The sequence below is a fragment of the Mixophyes fleayi genome, chromosome 3, assembly GCF_038048845.1.
Source record: "Mixophyes fleayi isolate aMixFle1 chromosome 3, aMixFle1.hap1, whole genome shotgun sequence".
In the NCBI taxonomy this organism is placed as follows: domain Eukaryota; kingdom Metazoa; phylum Chordata; class Amphibia; order Anura; family Limnodynastidae; genus Mixophyes; species Mixophyes fleayi.
Window position 1 is genome coordinate 320,828,203 of NC_134404.1, and position 22,505 is coordinate 320,850,707.

The 22,505-nt window shown below is 40.1% G+C and overlaps 1 protein-coding gene across 1 annotated transcript in view; it reads left to right on the plus strand.

The window, feature by feature from the left end:
• The first annotated feature begins 218 nt into the window (after positions 1-218).
• Positions 219-22,505, plus strand: part of SRBD1 (S1 RNA binding domain 1) — a 137,028-nt gene continuing 114,741 nt past the window's right edge. Inside the window, exons 1-11 of the mRNA XM_075204128.1 lie at positions 219-427; positions 2,501-2,559; positions 3,650-3,723; positions 7,304-7,451; positions 9,128-9,253; positions 10,184-10,528; positions 12,968-13,134; positions 14,412-14,529; positions 14,612-14,750; positions 19,020-19,116; positions 21,272-21,413. Of these exons, the coding sequence (XP_075060229.1) occupies positions 3,650-3,723; positions 7,304-7,451; positions 9,128-9,253; positions 10,184-10,528; positions 12,968-13,134; positions 14,412-14,529; positions 14,612-14,750; positions 19,020-19,116; positions 21,272-21,413 (1,356 nt within the window). The 5' untranslated portion in view covers positions 219-427; positions 2,501-2,559. The remainder of the gene's footprint in view (positions 428-2,500; positions 2,560-3,649; positions 3,724-7,303; positions 7,452-9,127; positions 9,254-10,183; positions 10,529-12,967; positions 13,135-14,411; positions 14,530-14,611; positions 14,751-19,019; positions 19,117-21,271; positions 21,414-22,505) is intronic.

Below are 22,505 nucleotides of genomic sequence, written 5' to 3' on the forward strand. Positions count from 1 at the left end.
TCTAGCACATATACATTATTTAATATAATTATATGTTATATTAGCTTACGTTAATGCTATGCTTCTGGCTTTGTGGTATGTCACATTTTACCCGAATACAGTTTAATAAATTATATTATTCTGGTTATACCAAAGCGTTCAGAAATGATCAGCCTGCAGTTGACGTATTTTGATCCTCAGTGCGGCCCGTAGCTGAGGACAGCTGTAGGAGGCGGGGCCGGGGAGAGCAGGAAGATTGAAGGAGCAGAGCGGCTGCTGTGCCCACACTGGACGTGGCTTCTGTGCCCACACTGCACGTGGCCGTTGTGCCCACTGGTCGCGGGTGCTGTGCCCTCTGGACGTGGCTTCTGTGCCCACACTGCACGTGGCCGTTGTGCCCACTTTTCGCGGGTGCTGTGCCTTCTGGACGTGGCTGCTGTACACTGAGGTCAGGAATGAATCCACCAACACACAGTCCGGATCTGGGACGATATGATTGAATGTGATCGGTGCCAGCTGTGCAATGGCTGCAGAGTACTATAGTGTATAACTGTGTCCTATCTGCTAACCTGGGGATATGATGCTCAGCTGTATGGTTCCTGGCTGCTAGTCACCATTCTCATTCATACTATACAGCATACACCTGGATCACAACCTGTGGTTGTATTGTGGAAATCAGGATTACAACAATAAAGTGTATCCTTGTCATGTAAAGGTTTGGGCAGTTTTCACATGAGCAGCATCTATTACATACCCAAATATTTACTAAAATATATCCCATGCTTGTCAAATAAGGTTATTTATACTAAAAGAGAACTCTATACTGTGACATTTTCTGTGGTTTAATACATAGGACAGGATGCCTTTTTTTATTGTTCAAAGAAAAATCACTCCATATCTCCTAATACTTTGTCACGATTTAATTTTCCCAAGGACAGTTTGTTACTGGTCACGTGATATAAATACAATACATTTCATGCTGTTTAGGTGGATGTAGGGGAACTGCAATTCCCAGCATAGCATGAACATAGGAAATGTTAAATTAACTGTATTTCAAATAGTCCCCTTCAATAATAAATGACGTGTAAGGCCCTGAGATGTAAAATATATTTAGTCATCCCAGCTTGAGCTTTTTTTTTTTTTTTTTTTTGATGAACACAGATAACTGGCACTTCAAATAAGGTTCATTCAATGAAGAAACATGAGTTAGCGCTGGTCGGATTTGGATGCGGCATCTCCTGCCTAATGATTGTGCATACAATTGGCACTTTCTTCATAGGGTTAAAATAACTATGTCTACAAACCCTTAAAGTATTGTACCTTCTTCCATATGCCTTACTCTACACGGCTTAGCACTCCCTTGTACATTGTCAAAAACAAGCATAATTATTTATGGAGGAGAAGGTATTCTACACCTTTAATGTTGAGGCTGAAACATGGTATAATAATAAAACATAATATTTTTGTACAACAAGAAATATGTATAACAACTATAAGTGGCAATATTTAGCATACTTTGACTCATGATATTATAAAGACCTTGGTCAAAGAGCTCACACTCAGAAATAGAGATAGACTATATGAAACGTACGGTAATTGTAATTGAGTACATTAATTAATGAGGAGGTTAAACAAGTAAAAAAGAAAAACAACATGTTCTTCCCTATATTGTGGTTGGTACCTGAGCTGATTCCAAACATCAGGTTAATGTACTTATTAATGAAAAAGTTATTCCACGCCCAGCTCCCATCTGAGTGTTACAAACCTGACAGCATTGGGCTTGTCCTGAATGGTGTGAATAGCTTTTCACAGTGGTAAATTAAGACCGTCTGACATCAGCGAGGTGATAGTGGACTGCATACATCTGCCCCCCCCTATATACTGACCATCTGCAGGATAAGGAATGTTAGATACACTCTGATAGAGAGGTTATCTATCAAACATTTAGATGTGGGGTAGGTGTTCTATTTGCAAAATAGACCCTGTTAGGCCGGTCTTATCATTTAATAATAATTGTATGTTGCCCTGAGCTGAAGGTGTTATATTCTTACTGATTAAGGACTGGGGATGAGCCACGAGGGCTCGTGTATGTCTCCTTGTATAATGTGACGAGATAGAGGGAATGAGTATGAGATTTGTGTCTTGGTAGCGCACACATGGACTCATGTTTTTTTATCATTGAAGAAAGTCTATTAACAAAGATTAAAGTTTCAGACCCACACTCTTAATGCTGAAGTAGCAGTTGTATTACAGCAGACATGTCCACACATAGCGGAGACATCCATGTTGTGGACTGGACCGGTATGCAGTTCTGCCTGGCTAATATTAATGAGGTCTTACATATATTTATGAGTACTGGTTCGTATTCTCATAATATTATTTCAGTTCACAAGATGGATGCCTCACTTCGTATAGGAAGCTCCACTTTAAGTGAAATATAAGTCATTTTTTAACCATTGCACCTATCGGCCTTGTATCCTTTATTTGTGTAGCATAATCCCATGTTAAACTGTCTTTACAGATCTGTAACACTGAACGCTCACTGCTGACAGCCAGGACAAGGCAGCATTTAATATAAAAGTAAGTCTTGGCCACACACATATATGTTTTGGTAGTGTAAAAACTACAGGGTAACATCCTATATCAACATATACGAGTGCTGTAATTTTCAATGTCAGAGCTCAAATACACTTGAGAGGAATGGGGTGTAGGGTGTTCCAAATTGTGGTATTCCAGTTTTCGCTTTTAACTGAAAAAGCCTGAAAAAAACCCTATAGAGGGACTTTCCTAGCATTGTCTTTTGAAACCGAAATAGGTCAAAGTGTGACTGCTGCATGGGGTCTTCCCCCGCAGCATTCAGGGACCTTGCAGTCCTCCCACCAGCACTTTAACACGTCTCCATCTTAACACCCATATTTCACTCTTCTATAGAGACCAGGGGGTAAATTTGTCAAGCTGCGGGTTTGATAAAGTGGAGATGTTGCCTATAGCAACCTATCAGATTCTAGCTGTCATTTTGTAGAATGCTCTAAATAAATAACTAGAATCTTATTGGTTGCTATAGGCAACATCTCCACTTTTTAAAACCCGTAGCTTGATAAATTTACGCACAGATGTGCTTCTCCATTCGCTTCCTATTCCATCAGCACAGCTAATGATGGTTGGCATTAAGGCCCTAACGGGAATTCCAAGAAAATCCCAAGAGCTTCTCCACACAGACTGAGGTCTACAGACTGCTGCTTCTATAACGAGAAGCGCATCAAGTACGTGGAACAGGGGGATTGGATCATGACTAAAATGCCAAGAAAGAGTACGGAAGCTGCTGAGGGGGACCTTGAGCTTCAGGGGAAGATACAATTAGCCGGAAATGTGTCTCCAGAACGTCTGAGAGACACTTTGAGGCGAAGATTTGACAGAAATCTCCGCTCATTTTACCTTGCACCCCATAAAGGTGCGAGGGAAAATGTGCGGCATATAATAAAGCATAAAGAGACAACACATATTGCACAGAACATAAGTGTCCCAAAGTGCCTGAGAACACCCCATGCTTATCTCCTTCTAACCTAAGACTTTGGATATTGTCACAATACAATTTCTGATCCCAATGTTTTTATGGTTAAAATTTGAGCATGCCCAAAGATCAGTGTCTCTTTTGTGATTTGACTCTTAGATGTCTGAATTACCCAAAAGAGCGAGACGGACCACAGCGGCTCCAAAGCTAGAATTGTCTTTTCTGAGTGGATTGTGAGTATTAATTTTATGTGTTATTCATTGGGGGGAGGGGGGGCAATGGTGTTATGAAAACTGGTGCTGAGGGAAAAAGTGTTGCTGACCATAAGAACCAATAACATTCTCTAAGCTTTGCAGTGCAGGCTAGAAAATAAAAGCCAACATGTGATTGGTTGTTTGTCTTCATAAATATTCGTGATTGTGTACAAAATGTTAAGAATTATCTTGAGAAAATTGAAATATTCAAATCATTACAATGCAGAAAAAGCACTCTGCCCATCCGTGGAATGCTCAAGACTGTCTCTGATCTTTGAAACAAGCACTCTTTAATTAGAAAGTGCAAGAGCAAATAGTATGCAATCAGGCGCTTGCTTTCATTATCTAACTTCCACCAGATGGCTCAGAGCGTATTGATTGGTTGTTATGGACAACTGCAGACTTGCACAGACGAAGTCTCTTAGTTGAAAACTCCCACTGTCTTTTTTTGTTAAATTAGGACATCTGAACTATCCTCATCCTTCTCATCGGCGCCAATTCATGCAACATAGAATTGCACATAAAAAGGAAACAAGTACAGACGAGGTTGATGAAGGAGGTGCAGATGTGAGACAGAGGGAAGAGTGGGCCCTCTGCATGAGAGCTCCAGAGAGAGAGGGCAATGTGGAGACAATAGGAACTGGTGGGACTCGGAGAGGAGATGGGACTGGAGCTGGTGTGAGACAGAGGGTATAGAGGTCCCTCTGCATGAGAGCTCCAGAGAGAGGGGGCAATGCGCAGACAATAGGAGCTGGTGGGACTCGGAGAGGAGATGGGACTGGAGCTGGTGTGAGACAGAGGGTATAGAGGTCCCTCTGCATGAGAGCTCCAGAGAGAGGGGGCAATGTGGAGACAATAGGAGCTGGTGGGACTCGGAGAGGAGATGGGACTGGAGCTGGTGTGAGACAGAGGGTATAGAGGTCCCTCTGCATGAGAGCTCCAGAGAGAGGGGGCAATGCGCAGACAATAGGAGCTGGTGGGACTCGGAGAGGAGATGGGACTGGAGCTGGTGTAAGACAGAGGGTATAGAGGTCCCTCTGCATGAGAGCTCAAGAGAGAGGGGGCAATGCGGAGACCATAGGAGCTGGTGGAACTCGGAGAGGGGATGGGACTGGAGCTGGTAGAACATGATGAGGGAAGGATAGGCTATAGTGAAGAGGGGTTTTTTTTAGAGAGCGCTGGAAAGATTAAAGGTTAGGAGAGAGTTTGGTCAGATGGGGTAGTGCTTAAATATCAGGAAAGCTGGTACAGTTACTGCATTTATTTATATAGCTCCGACATGCTCAGCAGCGTTGTACAATTGGGGACAAACTCAGTATTAAAACAAAACTGGGTATCAGCAGCCAGGCAATCTGGTAAGACGCCCTGTGCACAAGCTTATAATTTATAGGTCAGACTGTGTCAATGGTGGGAAACAGGTGTACTGTTGAGTCTTCACCTACCACCCTGAGTTTATGGCAATCTAACTTATTATCTGCCTTGTTATAAAAGAGAGAGAGAATAAGCCTGAAAAGAGTGGTCACTCAGCAGAACCTGAGGAAGAGAGAGTGCTGGGTATTCACATGCTCTCGCCCCTTGCTCTGCAGATTCCAGCTGTGAATGTACATCATGTGAGGGAGGGGTGTATAGAAAAGTTGACTTGCATGTGGGGACATCTAAGTGGCACGTGGGGAGGTCTTGGGTAATGAGCAATAAATCCCTAAATAAGTAAGTAAAACAAGTAAAAAGCAAATATTGTAGCATATTGTCATTTTAAAAGTGTACAATGTTCTTTTAAGAATATAGGTAAAATAAATCCCCATCTAGATAAAGCCCACCTTGATTCTGTCAGTCATATAACTTTTCTATTTGAATTTGTAAGTCTCCACATTAGTGGCTGGGTCTTTATTCTTATTCTAGGACAAGTAATACATTTTTGGATGTGCATGATTTTAAAATGATTTACTTTTTTGTTTATATGGCGAAAATGGGGCCATGTGACCCATTTTAAAGGGAATTACGCAGAAAGGCAGAGAAGTGTAACTAGAATAATAAGATCTGGAGTAGTGCATACCGTTTTGTAAATATTGGATTTTTGGGGTATAATTTAGGGCTGTATGTAGGTTTACAATCATTGTCCTGCGCGTTGACACGAGTTACATACATCCGGTCATATTTAGAGTTGCATTATGCATGGCAAGCATAGAACTTGCACTTTGTGTAGGAGCAAATAATACTTCTAGAAAAGTCAAATTCCAGATGTAACTCCCTAAATGCGTAGATCATACTTGGGTAAGGCACAGTTACCCTCAAAGCCCTCACTGTACTGCACGTGAATGCCCGTGATCTGCCTCTCAAATGCAACTGGTTGCAAGTGTTAGATACGGGCAGCTTAATACACTGGCGGAAGTGATGCAGCGCAGCAAATTATACGTGCACTTAGTCTGTAGCTGCAGTGCTTCTGAAATGTCTTGCAGGTTACTTGTGTTATAAGAACTGATGATGGAGCAGAGTTTGGGTAAGGGTGATGATTTATTATCATGTTGACATTTGTGGACTACAGGGAGAAGAGTTCAGACAAAGATGGTTTAAAGGACCCCTAAACCTAAAATATGTGGTCGTATATAAAAGTACTTATAACATTCAGAGATATATAGATAAAAGTTGCCATACTTTGAAATGTTTGACAATCATCCTCTGCTATATATCAGTGTCTGCAGAAGGTGGCTAAATGAGAATTGGACGACAGACAGGAAGTCTGCTGTGGTAAAATAAAATAACTCCCCCAATGATCACAACGTAAGCTCATATATATGGTTCTGATATCAGTTTGGTTCTGATGTTATCAGTAGCTATTTTTTGTAAGACAACTTGTACTTTAAGTTAATAGTCCTTTAACCAGAAGGAGGGAGACCTAGTATTCTCCAATCAGCATTGTGTCCAGAGACTGAGTGATATGGGGACGGACTCTGCGTGCGCCCCCATGTGTAATTGGCGTGTGCAGTTTGAATACTGACAGCTGACTGGGTACATTCGTGAGGGGAGTGAGGTCGCACTGACAGTGGAGGGACGAAAATGATAGATATCACCATTAAGAGCGAAATACAGAGAGACCAGGGGCAGGAAATATAAACAGGCACTACTTTTGTATCTGCAGAGTGCTCTTCAGTCAAAGGACTAAAGCTGTCCACAGATTTGATATCATTGTCCAGTATGTTTGTAAATTAATTGTTACTTTGGTCAGCAGGAAAATGTTGGTCACCTGCCATCATTGAACAATCGGACGTGTATTTGTGTATTTTATAATGCTGATTACATTGCAAAATTGTTGTTTTAAACTTATAGTTTTGAATTGGTTGTTTTACGATGTCAGATCTAGATTGTGTGTATTGAAGGATTTGAATGCCACCAATCAGATTGTTTACAATTTTTTCGTTTTGAGTGTGCTAAACCTGCTCACCAATCTGATTGTTTTTATTGATGCAATACTTAGAGACAATTGTGTTGAGCCTATAGATATAAGTGCAGGCAGGTGAATGCATACATTATTCATTTTCTCCATGTATGATGTATTAATTAGGTCGGATTCAGAAGAAGACTCTAGAGAGGAGGACGAATGGATGCCAGAGAAAAAAGCCCCTGCACTAAAAAGACCACCAAAGGCTGCTAAAGAGCCTAAAAAGAAACCTGCGGCCAAACCGAGGACAGCAGCTGCCACTAAGCGGAAGGTAGGTGATGGGAACTGTGGCTACGGTTCATACATAGGACGCGTGTGACTGTGTTAAAATGTGGTTTTCTTACATCGTGGGAACAGCAATTTTATTGTCATAGGCATAAAAATGCAGCCTATGAATTCAATAGGACTTAGTTGCATCATGGGAAATGTAGTGGCTCAGCATACCTCTGTAGTACTGGGCCAAAATATGCCCCGTCTGAAACACTCGAATATCACCTATATTTGAAGCCTCATTCACATCTTTCACTGTCCGCAAGTGAGGGGTTATTCCCCTAAAATCTTGGCTATTGGGAGGTATCTCTCAGTGATGTCACTGATTCCTAGTGAAGTGATAGGCTGCATTCTCAGTGTTGTCACTGGTCCCTAGTGAAGTAATAGGCTGCATTCTCAGTGATGTCATTGGTTCCTAATGATTTGATAGGCTGCATTTTCAGTGATGTCACTGGTTCCTAGTGAAGTAATAGGCTGCATTCTCAGTGATGTCATTGGTTCCAAGTGATTTGATAGGCTGCATTCTCAGTGCTGTCACTGCTTGCTAGTGAATTGGTCGGCTGGATCCTACTGAATTATTATAATATATAATGTTGGTCCAGCCCACAGAATTTCTGTCTTTGCTGTGTGTAGTTTACAGATGCATTTCCAGTTTACCTAACTAATTACGAAGATGTTTTGAGTGAGACTCGCTATCTGCAGTGAGATGATCAGTGATATTACAGTGTGGGGACACAATCACCTACATATTACTGCAAACCCACTGGACTGATACTCACTTGTTTTGCAGTTGGAGCCAATGACTTAAACCTACTCTAACCTCAAACATTGTATTTGCCTAACCGTGCCTACTGCAGATGAAGTCTTATTACCATTATACTCTATTGGTTGGCGTGCCATGTCTGTGCCCAATCTGTCCTAATTACAGGACCTCGGCTCCCTGGCCACTTCCTAGAAGATGTCACCATTTCTCTTGGTTAAAAAAACAGAATAACTTGCTGAATATTGTGTACCCATGTCAGATATCAGTGAGAGCAGAAGTAAAATGTGTGTGACTCTGGAAATAATCCATGTCTTATTATATCCAAGGAATGTAGGCATCTGTGTTCCTCTGTAGTGTATTGCGGCTGTCAGTTATTTATCATCATTTACATCTACACCGAAACATATAGTGCCCTGGTCGGAATCGAACCCATGACCACAGCACTGTGAGCCAGCAATGCTAACCACTGCACAGCTGTGCTGTCCACCATGTGACTGCTTAACCCCCTCCCACAAAACAACAACAAAAGAACCAGTTGTTGCTTAGAATGCCTTTCTCTCTTGCCCCATTGATGTCCTGTAGGGCTAGGCTTCCTCTTCTGTTGTGTTGTTTATACAGTTATATGTTATGTTTTCTTTATTTGTTGTGAGAACCTCTGTCTGTTAGCAGAGGAAGCATAATATAAAGACACCGCTGGCTAATATATTTACTCAGTGTAGTACAAGTAACATGCATTTAGCGGAAAGTTCAGAAATTTTCCTGGTTTGTCATAGTATTTATCATGAAAACATCCTGGTCTAAATTAGCATTTATAGAAGCTGCCGTTGACAGTTTTGTGGTTGGCTATCTACTTAAACTACCAAACTTGCTCTAGTTTTCCTGGTCTAACGAACTTTGTTTATGGTTTGCTTTAGCCTGCTGCAAAAAAAGTAAGCAAAATTTCCACTGCTGCCGAAGACGACACCGGACTAGATTGTCAGGACAGTGATGTAAATATTGCTGAATTTAAGGAGACAACAGGACCCTCAATTAAACAAGAGGTAAAATCATCATCATCATCATCAGTTATATATATATATATATATATATATATATATAGCGCCACTAATTCCGCAGCGCTGCACAGAGAACTCACTCACATCAGTCTCTGCCCCATTGGAGCTTACAGTCTAAATCCCCTAACATACACACACACACACAGACCAACAGAGAGAGACTAGGGTCAATTTTGATAGCAGCCAGTTAATCTACCAGTATGTTTTTGGAGTGTGGGAAGAAACAGGAGCACCCAGAGGAAACCCACACAAACACAGGGAGAACATACAAACTCCACACAGATAAGTCCATAGTCGGGAATCGAATTCATGACCCCAGTGCTGTGAGGCAGAAGTGCTAACCACTAAGCCACTGTGTCTACATTGTGCGATTAATAGTAGGACAGTTATTCAAATGTAGTTGAAGTTTTGTTATCATTTCCGTAGCTTTTCCTAAGTGTGCTCTATACTTTTAGAAATAAAATGTGTATTTTCTCTCCTGTTCATTTTGCTATAATTACACTAAAGCTAAAATGCAAATGGCAATGTAAGTGGAGTTTTTGCATAATTTCTGACTAAAATTGTTTGTTTGCTGGGGGGGTTATTAAAGGGACCATTCACTGCAATCATACATAAAAAGCATCACTCCAACTTCTAAGTAATATGATATAAAAGGCAGAAAGTCTTCTACACTTAACTGCCAGATTGTTAATATTTTCTTCTAGGCTAAAATGCTGTGATTTTGATTATTATTTTTACTATTGTATGATTTATAAAGCGCTGACATGACACAAGTTACATACAAGGACATGAAACAGGAGGTAAAGATGGCCTTGCCCAAGTGAGCTTACATTCTAAAATCTACGGGTAACACACGCTGCAATTGATATGCAAAGTAAATTCTTGTTTTTCACTATTTTTCTTAATTCCTTGCAGAGAAAATCAGTATCTCTCGATCAACCTATTAAACCGGAAAAGCCAAAGATAATGAAACCCAAAACCCCAACCCCGCGGAAGGCCAGTCCAAAGCTGATTAAGGTGAAGGCGGAACGGAAGAGTGTTGGAATTGAGGAATTCCCTTCTACCAGCAGCTTGAACATGGACATAAACGTTAAAAATGAGGGTGTCTCTGAGGAGGAGGAGCCACCGGATGACTTCACGTTTGGCGGTCCACCGGTGAAAAAGCTCAAGACGTCTTCTGATCCTGCTGGGAAACCAGTAAAATACAAAGGCACCGACTCTGGCAGCGATAAAACGGACATGAACTGGAACGTTGTTGAGGTATGGATGGGGTTATAGTAATCTAGTTCCTACAGTGATCGCATCGCTAGATTAATTCATAATATGACCGTTAATGGTCACTGGTCGGTGTCTAGTTGGGTTGGCTCGGTATGGTTGACTACTTGCCTATCAGTATATTCTATCTGATTGCAGAATCATGTGACGAATAGAGGTCCCTTTGCTCTCCGTTCTGCAGTGTCTGTGGTCATTAGTCCACAGATCATTAAGGAACAGTTGTCTAGCTGGGTTTTTCATTGTAGTTTTGGGTTGACCTGTGGTTTGCATTGTATCCTGTATACCTTAACAATGTATCCTTTAACCCTTTGCCAAATGATGCTGAGAACCATCACATCCGCTGGTGTCGTGCTGCAGATGGACATTTTTAAACGTCCTAATAAGGGAATCAAACTCCTGCATCAATGGCAGCCTTCATGTGCAGCAATGTGACCAGGGACTGGTTTGCTTGGTTCCTGGTTCCATGATCTTTGAGAATCACTTTGCCATATAGTACAAGGCTCCTTCTGCGTCGCAACGGGAAATTCCAGCCACATCGCCATGTGGCCGCGTCAGAGAGATGATTATTTACTTAGCTCTTGAAGTAAAGCTTTATAGTAGAGAAATAAAAACCGCTAGAGGACAAGTGACAGGTGGACTTTTATTTTGTCTCTAAATGATAATTTTATAGAGTAGGACTCGATAACATTATGGAGGGGAGAATATTCGATACAAAAGAACTAGAAATATTTACTTTTAGCCCAAAAAACCTACACCCACTTTTACACCCAGGTTTTAACTACAGCATATGTTGAAACATTTAATGTGTCAAAACGCGTTTCTTTATTTTAACCCACATACTTATAATATATAACATGAAGTACAAGGGATGTAATAGTTAATACAGGGTGATCATTTATCCCAACACTTGTCCCTTTTCCGCGTCTATCTTGACGTAATTACCATTTATGTCAACACATAACTATTGTGTGGAGTTAAAATTGAACACGTAAAGGAAGTTTGGGTGCAGGATGGAAAAGGATAAATACAAAAATAAAAATGTACTTCAAATTAATTCAAAAAAAGGTATGAAATAAATATATATATATATTATGTATAAAATGTAAAATAATTTATAACCATTGTCTGTATACATATTTTACTATTTGTATTAGGACATCTTACTCCAGTTAGAGGATTGTTTGTTTACATTTTGTGAGAGATACATTTTCTGCGCTGAATATTTGTTATTTTAGGATATGAATCTGCTCTCTTGGCAACGGTTATAATTTCTATAGGTTATATATTAGGAAGTGCACCTCGATATCCATTTATTCTGGGATGTCCTATATAGATTTATTATATGTTTATAGGCTTTTACTTGTAGTTAGCATTTCATTGTGTTGGTTATATGTATTGTTGAATATATTTTTATTAAATGATTGACACCTGTCATTATGTAACGTTTCCAGCTCTTTTGATTCTGCCGTCTGGTTATTTTTTATACTTGGAATTAGAGCTTTCTAGAGCGCTGTATTCTTTGGTTTCTTGACTTAAGATTTAAGTCTGGTTCCTGGGGGGCTTTCAGCCATCATACAGCCTCACATATGGCGGTTAGCTTGGGCTTATCCACCCACAGGGCCCTTATTGTAACAAATTTATCAGAGCAACCTCTATGTAGAGGCGTAAATTCCTATATCAGTTTACATCACATAGAAATTACGTTCATCTCCTTCCATGTCATGACTATGGCCTTTATGGCAAAATAAAGTGTTTTTTGACATGTTAAGTCTTCCAAGGAGCGACAGTCTAGGACACAAGGTACATGTGCATCCATCACACCGTGCGGTATAGTATAGAGGTATCTGCTGTACCAGATCATAAGCAAATGAGCTCCCTCTATTGATCCACATAAGGAGTCGCATCTAATCACCAGTGTAAATAGCCTCTGGTCAATGTAATAGACATGTAAATAGAGTAATAACTGTTTATGGCATTGATGGAAGCAACTTTGACATCATCGGTACTTTCTCCGTATCCTCATAATCCAGTTGATGTGAATTGAAATGACAGTGTCTACATTCTACCTCCCAATTGTCCTGATTTTGGCAGGACCTTCCAATTTGCCTTATGCATTTGGGGCAGGGCTTAACAGGAATGTGGGTGGGGTTTTGAACAAATATGACTTTGTGGGTGGACTTTGGCATTATGGGGTGTGACTTATTTTTCACGCTTTCGGGATTCTAAACGTTGGTCGGTATACTATATGTGTTATTCTATTCTGGTGTGGGAGGCTACAAAGATCCTACAGTGCATTTCTCCAAACTGACAGGTGTGTTTTAATTTTGACTCGCTATGAACAAATAAATGAGTGTAGGTTTGTGCCCCGGCTCAGACTCACACTAGGTGCAGTTCATCACATCTTAAAAAAAACCTTTTCTTTAGGTGTTATCAGAAAGGACGAATATTGAACCCTGGGTCTGCTCAAACCTGATCCAGCTCTTTCATGATGAGAACACAATCCCCTTTATTGCTCGCTATAGAAAGGAACTCATTAACAATCTGGACGCGGAGGCTTTGAGAGAAGTCCAGCAAAGCTTGGAGGAGCTGCGGTAAGTTTTCATAAAATGGAATCGTTGTGACTCTCCATCTGTTGTAGAACTAACAGTCCCAGCACATCCTTTCAGCCAAGGCTCACTGTAGCGATCCACAGTTGACCTAAGTCCACGGATGCCAAAATTCAACTGCGTTGAACAGCGCATGCTGGGATTTGTAGTGCAAGCATGGCCGAATAATAATGCAGAGTTAGGGGAATATAAAAGAGTTTTCTTCAATATTCTATTTCTGCTTTAAACGGAACAACTAAAGGATAGAAATAGAGATAAATCATCATAAGGTCAGTGGAAAGTTTCTATAGCAGATGGGAAACTTGCTGGAAATAGTGCTAGTTTCTGGCACCCCTCCATGTCCTCATTTGGGGAGAAGAACCAGTGCTCCCCACGTCTTCAGCGAGGGCTTCCCAAATTAGCTGTGAAATGCATTTTGTTATCTCACGGATTTGTCTCCACATATATTTTATTAGTGAAGTGTTTCTTTTTGAAATAGTAATAACAATGTTATGTTGTATTTCTGTTTTGCACTCTTATTTCTGTGGAAGAATCAGGAGAAGTGTCCATTTCTCTAACCAGTAAAGTTGTGAGGTATAGAAACATGCAGCTAAGATGTTTCAGTGACGATTGGAATTGGTGTAGAGGCAGCTGTTAAAATGAAATATAAATTGGCATCAGCCAGACCTGAGCAATGTAATCCTAGTACACATCTTATTCATTGTCAGTGACCTGAGGATCTGTTTTATCTACAAAAAAAAGAAACCTGAAACATTCTGTAGTGGATCAGTTATTTGTAAAGCGTAGCCAATCACGTTATGAGAATGTTTCCAGCAGCACAGAGTATTTCGGTTAGTGTGCCGTTTCTGTGGGAGGCAGAGACCTGACCACTAGTGTGAGTGTGTTAGTGAGGACAGGGCTGCATGTGACAGGGGCAGTGTCATAAGGTAATGGAGAGAAGCAGGAAGCCACAGACTGAGAGTTATATAGTGGAAGTTACAGGGATCCCAGACAGCGCAGATTAGAGATCATCATTGTAAGGTGCCACAAATCTCTCAAGTGTGGACAGGCAGAAAACAGAACAGATTCCAGGATTGTATTTTAAATTTGCATGAAATGCAAATTGTGTCTTCGTTTATATGCAATAAAAAAATAAATATATATTTAAAAAAAATAAAAAAAATTGATGCATTTAGTGAACCTTTAGTATTACTGCTGGTCCTAAGACTGGACAGGTTACTAAGAAAACCAGGTTTAACCAAAGTTTATTTTGCCCTGATTAGGTCTGTCGCCAAAAAAGCTCACAATCTGATGGAGAAACTGAAGAAGGAAGGAAAGCTGAACGGCAGCTTACAGGCGGCCATGCTGAACTGCAGATCTATGGATGAAATTGAACATGTGGTTAGTACACGTCTGCAGACACAGCTGTCTGTCTATGGGATAGCACTTTACTATGGAACTAACTCTCTTCTCCGCTGCACAGTATACTCCTTACAAGACCGGAAGCAAAGGAACCAAAGCACAAAGAGCCAGGCAGCTTGGTCTAGAAACTGCGGCCAGAGGCTTGATTGACTCCCCACAGCAGCTCAACCTCCACATGTACATTAAGAATAACACAGAAGGTACATATGAAATGCAATACCCAGCATAGCTTTACTCTGTGTCACAGCGCCACCTGTTGACATGTTTGAATGTATACGTGTATAGGAATTCTGTGACATCTCTTTTTCTCTTTCGATGAGTTGTTGTTGTTGTCCCTGCTGGCTGTTATTGATCATAGTCACATGCATATATGGTCCAATCACATTTAGGGGTATAGTTACTAAACTGCAGGTTTGAAAACGTGGAGATGTTGCCTATAGCAACCAATCAGATTCTAGCTGTCATTTTGTAGAATGTATTAAATAAAGGACAACTAGGATCTGATTGGTTGCTATAGGCAACATCTCCACTTTTTCAAAGCCGCAGTTTAGTAAATCTAGTCCTTAGCTTATTGTTTCTCACAAGTTGGGGATTTGTAGTAACAAAGGGCGATTAGAGGGATCTGTTGAGTCTTCTGATTCTTAGCTAATTAGCTAGTTATATTCCGGGGAGTATTTATGATAAGTTGTGTATAGGGAGATGTATAGAAAACAGGTGCTGTAACCCATAGCAACCAATTAGTTTAAATTACTTTTAGAACATGAAAGAAAGCATCTGATTGGCGTTTGCCACCTTTTCTGTACTCCTTCTCTGTCTTCCCATGTTTGTGTCTGACGTGGGGCAGCCACAACATTGTACCCTCCAGGAAGGATTATTGGTCCGGGGCGCTTGCTGTGGGGCTTTACATGGGCTGTAAGAGTTAGAATACCCATAGGTGCTATTTTTGTTGTTGATTTTGTCTTTTTGCTGAATTAGGTTAGAATGAACTTGGTAAGACAGTCAGTAAAATCTATGTATCGGGGCAGTCTAACATCAGGACTATTAGTGGTTCTGTGGAGGGCCTTACTGCTGCATGGTCTGGGGCCTGTGTCAGTTCATTATTAATGCTTTTGAAAGTTTTTTTAGAATTTTCTGTTGTTGCACTGATACATTTCCTATATACAGGAATTGAGAAGCTGAATTAATTTATTCAGATCTGTATTTACATAATGAATCTTATTTGTTATATGTTTTATTTATATATATATATATATATATATATATATATATGAATTGATCTATATGTATTGACGAACCAAAATGATTGGTAGATTTGCATTTCATTTATTGCATTTCGTTTTATTCATATTACATTTGAAAGGCCGTATATACTGGACTAGAGATCCCTTTACCTCTATATACTGGACTAGAGATCCCTTTACCTCTATATACTGGACTAGAGATCCCTTTACCTCTATATACTGGACTAGAGATCCCTTTACCTCTATATACTGGACTAGAGATCCCTTTACCTCTGTATACTGGAATAGAGATCCCTTTTACCTCTGTATATGGAATAGAGATCCCTTTCCCTCTGAATACTGGACTAGAGATCCCTTTACCTCTGAATACTGGACTAGAGATCCCTTTACCTCTATATACTGGACTAGAGATCCCTTTACCTCTGTATATGGACTAGAGATCCCTTTACCTCTGTATATGGACTAGAGATCCCTTTCCCTCTATATACTGGACTAGAGATCCCTTTCCCTCTATATAATGGACTAGAGATCCCTTTCCCTCTATATAATGGACTAGAGATCCCTTTACCTCTGTATACTGGACTAGAGATCCCTTTACCTCTGTATACTGGACTAGAGATCCCTTTACCTCTGTATACTGGACTAGAGATCCCTTTACCTCTGTATACTGGACTAGAGATCCCTTTACCTCTGTATACTGGACTAGAGATCCCTTTACCTCTCTATATGGACTAGAGATCCCTTTACCTCTGTATACTGGACTAGAGATCCCTTTACCTCTGTATATTAGAATAGAGATCCCTTTAGTGCCAGAGATATCTGTGAATATGAGCGTGAAAGTATAATTAGTTGATGAACTTGTGGCTTTATGTGCAATTATAGTTGAACAAGAAACATGGGTTACTCGGGATTAGTTTTAGATCAATAAAAGCCCCTGCAATATATTTGTTTACATTCAGTTTGAACGTTTTGGGGAGAGTGTCACAGCTGAACCCCTCGGATTCTTTTCCTGACTCTGAGATCAGCATTTTCGCTAGCTCAGAAATGTATACGTTACTTTTCTTTTATTTCTGGAGCTATAGATTTAATTTCCATTTCACAAAATTTTAATTTAAACCTTTGTAATGTAGAAATATAAAAAAATCTGATTTAATTGAGTTTAATGTTATCAGCATTTATATAAAGGGATTACATCCGTCAATGCCCAGATTGTTGCCATTTATAAAAAATGAGCCTTTATGAGAAGATTGTAATACAATATGGACATTGAAACTGAACATATTTGCAGATTCATTTCAGTGGAGCCAGAAATCTGGACCTTTGTCCCCCCCCTAGTATAAAACACAATAAGCAGTACAATGTTTGGCTTTTGTCTAACGACCTTGTTCATCTAATACATATTTTTGTTTGCAGCAATACAAGTTTGTCTGGTTACTGCTATTACTTAATACTTGAGGTGTAGTATAATGTAAGTCACTAGAGGGCAGTGTTTCATAACAAAATAATATGTAAAATGTTCTTTTTAACTTTACCAGAAACTGTATTTCACAGCCCCTGTAACTTAATGATTCATGTCACTTTGTGCTCCTGCTTTCCTTTTTCTTTTTTCTTTCTTTTTTTTGTAGTTATGCAGCATGATTTGTCTGCTGATTTATACCTGTTGTGTGTAGAATATCTTGCCAAATGCAAGGTATTGTGCATGGCTGGAGTAACTGCAGCCTGAGCTTGGTGCTATACATTCATGGTCAAAAATAAAATACATTTCTAATAGTAAAGCTTGTAGGGTGGGTCAGATAAGCAGGTGCTAGGTAAATAAATCAATAAACCATTAGGGCAGCTAAAAAAATGTTCCAGCAGTTGCCATTGATTCTGTGGCCACGAGAGAGCTGGCAACTGCTCCCCCTGGTATGTTCGTATTGCTGCTATCAATAAATATTGTCCACAGCGATCAATGTGGTTCCAACGCACAAAATAGATTTAATAGCAAGATGTAACAAATAACAATTAAATAAAATAAAGTACAGCCGATACATACGCAGCGCACTGGATCCAGTAAACAGTCATTCAGTCCTGAAGCCTGTGGTCAAAGTAGACTGAATGTTGGTCACAGTGCCTGGTTTTTATACAGTTTGTGGTACATAAAAAAACATTGATGATGTCATGGCATTTTTCCATTGGTTCAGTATTTAGAACAATCTAGTATAATGCAGGTCATAGGTCGGTTCAAACCATGCTCTCCAAGGGTGGGGGTCAACTCTCCAACAGCGGCATATGTGTCTTCCCGCAGGAGCCCACCGAAATACTGCTTCAAACCAGCCTATTAGCGTTCCAAACATAATATCATTTTGAGCATTAATCCTTTATCATCCATAACTATCATACGCAGAGTGTGATCGCTTAGCTGATTGTAGTGGATCTCTGATGGTGAAAAGTGGATTAGTGTTACACTAAACATGATACATTTCTTATATACTGAGCCTTGGATGTCAATAAAGTGGTTTTAACATTATTATATTAAACTATTAAATCTATTACATTTGAATATAAAAGACTATGAGCTGGAACTATTTATAAATGTATGTGTGAGTGTAAATGTATGTAGAAGTGTTTGCTGGTGTTATTGTGTAATAAGCCCTTCCACGCCGTAGCCTGTTATTTGCATATTTTCAGATACAGCCAATTAAATCGATGTTAATTAATTTGAAACAACTTCATCCAATTATTTGACTTTCACACCCCCAAGCCACGGTTAATATTGCAGATAATGAGGGCTGGCAGTGAGAGCTGGTTGGATGTAGTGCACCTGATCTTGTGGCTTTGTGACTGCGCTAGGCCTGCAATCATACAGCAGAATTACCCCTGAAGATTCTGGAGAAAATAGTTACTGACCTAAACACCCTGCATGATGTAACAGCCTCCGACTCAGCTTGAGCTGTTCCCTTTCCTCTGCAGTGAGAATGGGGATGTGACTGTCTAATAATCAGAGAGATCACAGCCGCTGTCTGCGGATATAGACAGCTCCCAACTCTCATTGCTGAATATTATTATCCAGTATTTATATTGCGCTAACATATTACACAGCGCAGATACGAGAGGTAGAGAGGTTGCTGGCCGTACGATCCTTATGTTTCCCATAATGAGAGTAGAGGAGTGAATGTGACTGCAGGTGTTACCTCTGTGTTGGTCAGTGTTCTATATGATATGTGGTTTCTTCTCTTCCCACCAAAGGTCTTTCAAAACTTCAGGATATCGAGACCGGAGTACAGCACATCCTAGCAGACATGATTGCGAAAGACAAGGACTCCCTGGAGCAAATCAGAAATCTGTAAGTAACTAACTCACTTATACACTCACACGCTCACTCACACTCCTTCCAGCTGCCAGTATTCTGTGCTGGTAATCCTGATTATTCTCTAACAGGAAATAATGTAAAATAATTGTTTGTCAATCAGTTGACATTTTGAGGTATTCCTCTAGTTTAGACATATAACTAATACCGGACATACTCCTGACTCCACTGTCATTGTCTTAGATATTGAAAGTTAAAATATCCAGCTGAATCCTTATTAGAGGCCATGAAACGATTCCTTACGTTACCATAGATATAATACACCCAGCGAGCACCTTGTAAGACACGTTGTCCCAAGCTAATGCCATTCTCATGTCATGTAATCATGGAGGTGGTTTTTGTAAATCATGTCTTTGTATTTAATAATGATACTTTGACCGGGTGATATGGTTTCCAGGTAAACACTGAGGCTTTGTCCCATATCAGGGGGTGGTTACACCAACTGGTGCAAGAGTAACCGAGCCATAATAACCAGATATCAGACATTTGCTGTGTGTTGTTCTGGGTTACAGCACCTGTTCTCACAGTTTGTGGTGCACCATAATTGTCCCTCATTATATATTATACTCGACACTCGGAAGCTTCTGAAACCCCTTTATGATCTCAGAATAATATATTTGTATACTCATTACCCCATAGTATTTAACGCTCCATCTCATCCATCGTCCCCCTGTTTATATTGATGATAGCATGCATTGGGGACGGTGGTCCGGTAGGAGCACAATCTGCCTTATGTGGCCCATCCTAGGTGGTGATTTATAGAGTATGACACTGCACTGGACTAAGCTGGCTACAGTGTAAGTGTGACGTCTGACACCTCTGGGTGACCTATTATCATGGTGGTTTCTGTGTATCACTGGCAATTACTTTTTACTTTCTTATTCTAGAAATACAAATGTTTTATTGTCATTTTTTAGACGGCTAGAGGTTTCCTCTGGTCACGTATGAAAATAGATATTATTTATGGTATATTCATCAGCTGGAGGGAAAAATGGAAAAAAAATAAATCTCAAAAATTAGTTTTTCATACATTGTCGCTTTCACATATTGAGAGTAATCCTAGAAAAGTATCCCGACATGTGTTTGCCTAGTTGTCCTGAGTACGGGGATCTCACAAATATACTGTATATATTTGTGTGTATGTGTGTGTATATGTATATATGTATATATATGTACATATGTGTATGTGTGTATATATATAATATATATATGTATATGTGTATATATATGTATGTGTGTGTGTATATATATATGTATATATATATATATATATATGTATGTGTGTATATATATATATATATATATATATATATATATATATATGTGTGTGTGTATATGTGTATATGTATATATATATGTCTATCTATATATCTATGTCTATCCATGTATATATGTACTTTTAATGAAAAGCTTACGAAGTTTTAGGGACTGAAATGTGGATCTGTGTTTTTTTTTTTTAGTTTTTGAAACTTTACTTTTTATTGTAGCAGGAGAGACCTTTTAGGAGTTACCAGAGACTTGGGGTATCCAATATTAAGAAAGGCATTTGAGAAAAATGCCCACTATCACCTATGTGCACAGGTTGACGTGTGCTCCAAATGCTTGAATCAATAGCTCCATAGCTGGATCCTGTCACCCGGTTCTCGCCCCCTTGTGACCAGCGTATAATCTCTCCTACCCTAGCAGATATCTATAAAGTTTATTGGCCATTCAGAAATTTGAATCCCAGCCATCGATCACTGACTAGGTGTTCGCTATGGTAGGCAAAGGGCGGAGCTTGTGTATCTTGAATGGGGAAGGGGAATAGTGGTAGTGCACGGAAGCCTGAAGATATAAAATATGGGTGTTATTTGCATTGTCCGTAACGATGGAAATTCTCTTTACACATTGGTAGATTCACAGCTGCAGTAATATCACAGACAGCATTAAGGGTTTTATGTGACCTACAGTGCACGTGGTGACCTGATTTCATGTAGTCTCTCAGTAAGACGTTACCCCATATAAGACAGAAATGTTTGTATCTTGGATCTGGTGCTGGCAGAGGGGGGTCTGTCAGATGCTTTTCCTGTGTACTGAAGTGACCGCATGTTTATACCATTATATTTTTCCATTGTTCTCCTTCTGTTTTTAGCTGTAAACAAAATTACGTCACCATCCATTCTACGCTGGCTAAAGCAACAGGAAAGGAGAAGGAAGGAAATGTCAAAGATGTTGACAAATTCCATTTGTATCACAACTTTACCTGCCATATAAATAGAATTCAGCATCATCAGGTAAAACCAATCTTCTGTCTCCATGTTTACAATGATAAATACATGTGTATCACTAATAGAAGAGGGAGCAGCATTCTGCCTTTCACTGGGAATTTATAAACGTACATCTGGCAGCACCCAGCACAGTTACCTCTTCTGCCTGGTTCTAAGTATTTATGTTATATATAGAGATAGGTCTATACTACATCCCCCTCTCTCTCATTCTCTTACCTGATGTCCTTGTTGTAGAAGTCTCTATATATCTGCTATGATGGGGTCATACTGCACAGTGTGGCATTACAGCTTCCTGATACAGCGACTGGGAAACAGGAGTCGCATGCTGTACAGTATAGGCAGGATCGCAGTATAACCTGATACATAGAGATACTGTTTATATAAACTGGAAGCACACAGGTAGATGAGGACACCAAGCATATTAAAAGCAAGGACTTTAACATGGCTCATGCTTTAATGTTCTCTCACTGGTGAGTATGGTCCAGATTGTGGCTGACCAGGCTTTCCACTTTCCAAACCGTACGTCAAACCATATCCAAACGTACAAAATACATGGCACTGTAAAAAAAAAAAAAAATTGAAAATTTCCAAAATAGACTAAAACAATTCCCATAGTCACTTCCATGGACTGATCCTTGGAATAACTAGAGCACATGGTGAAATGAGGAGTCATCCAATGGGAATACATCATTCCTGTGTACCACTGCTCACACTAATACAGACAACACACCTAACAATATGTTCCAAAAGTGCTTATTGGGATCAAAGAAGCTACACAGGTCTATGGAGAGAGAGCCTGGGTTCCACAGCTAGAGCCCCCTAATCATCTGCATGTTTATTCACCCCCCTCCCCCCTCTTCTCTGACTTGCTGTCAGTACATTGTAACCATGCAGCCCTGTCATACAGACAGGTTTCCAGTACTATGCACGGCCACACCCCTTACATTATCACAGCAGGTACCATACGCAGCAGGTACCATACGCAGCAGGTACCATACGCAGCAGGTACCATACGCAGCAGGTACCATGCGCAGCAGGTACCATACGCAGCAGGTACCATGCGCAGCAGGTACACAGCTACACAGCAGGACACGTTAC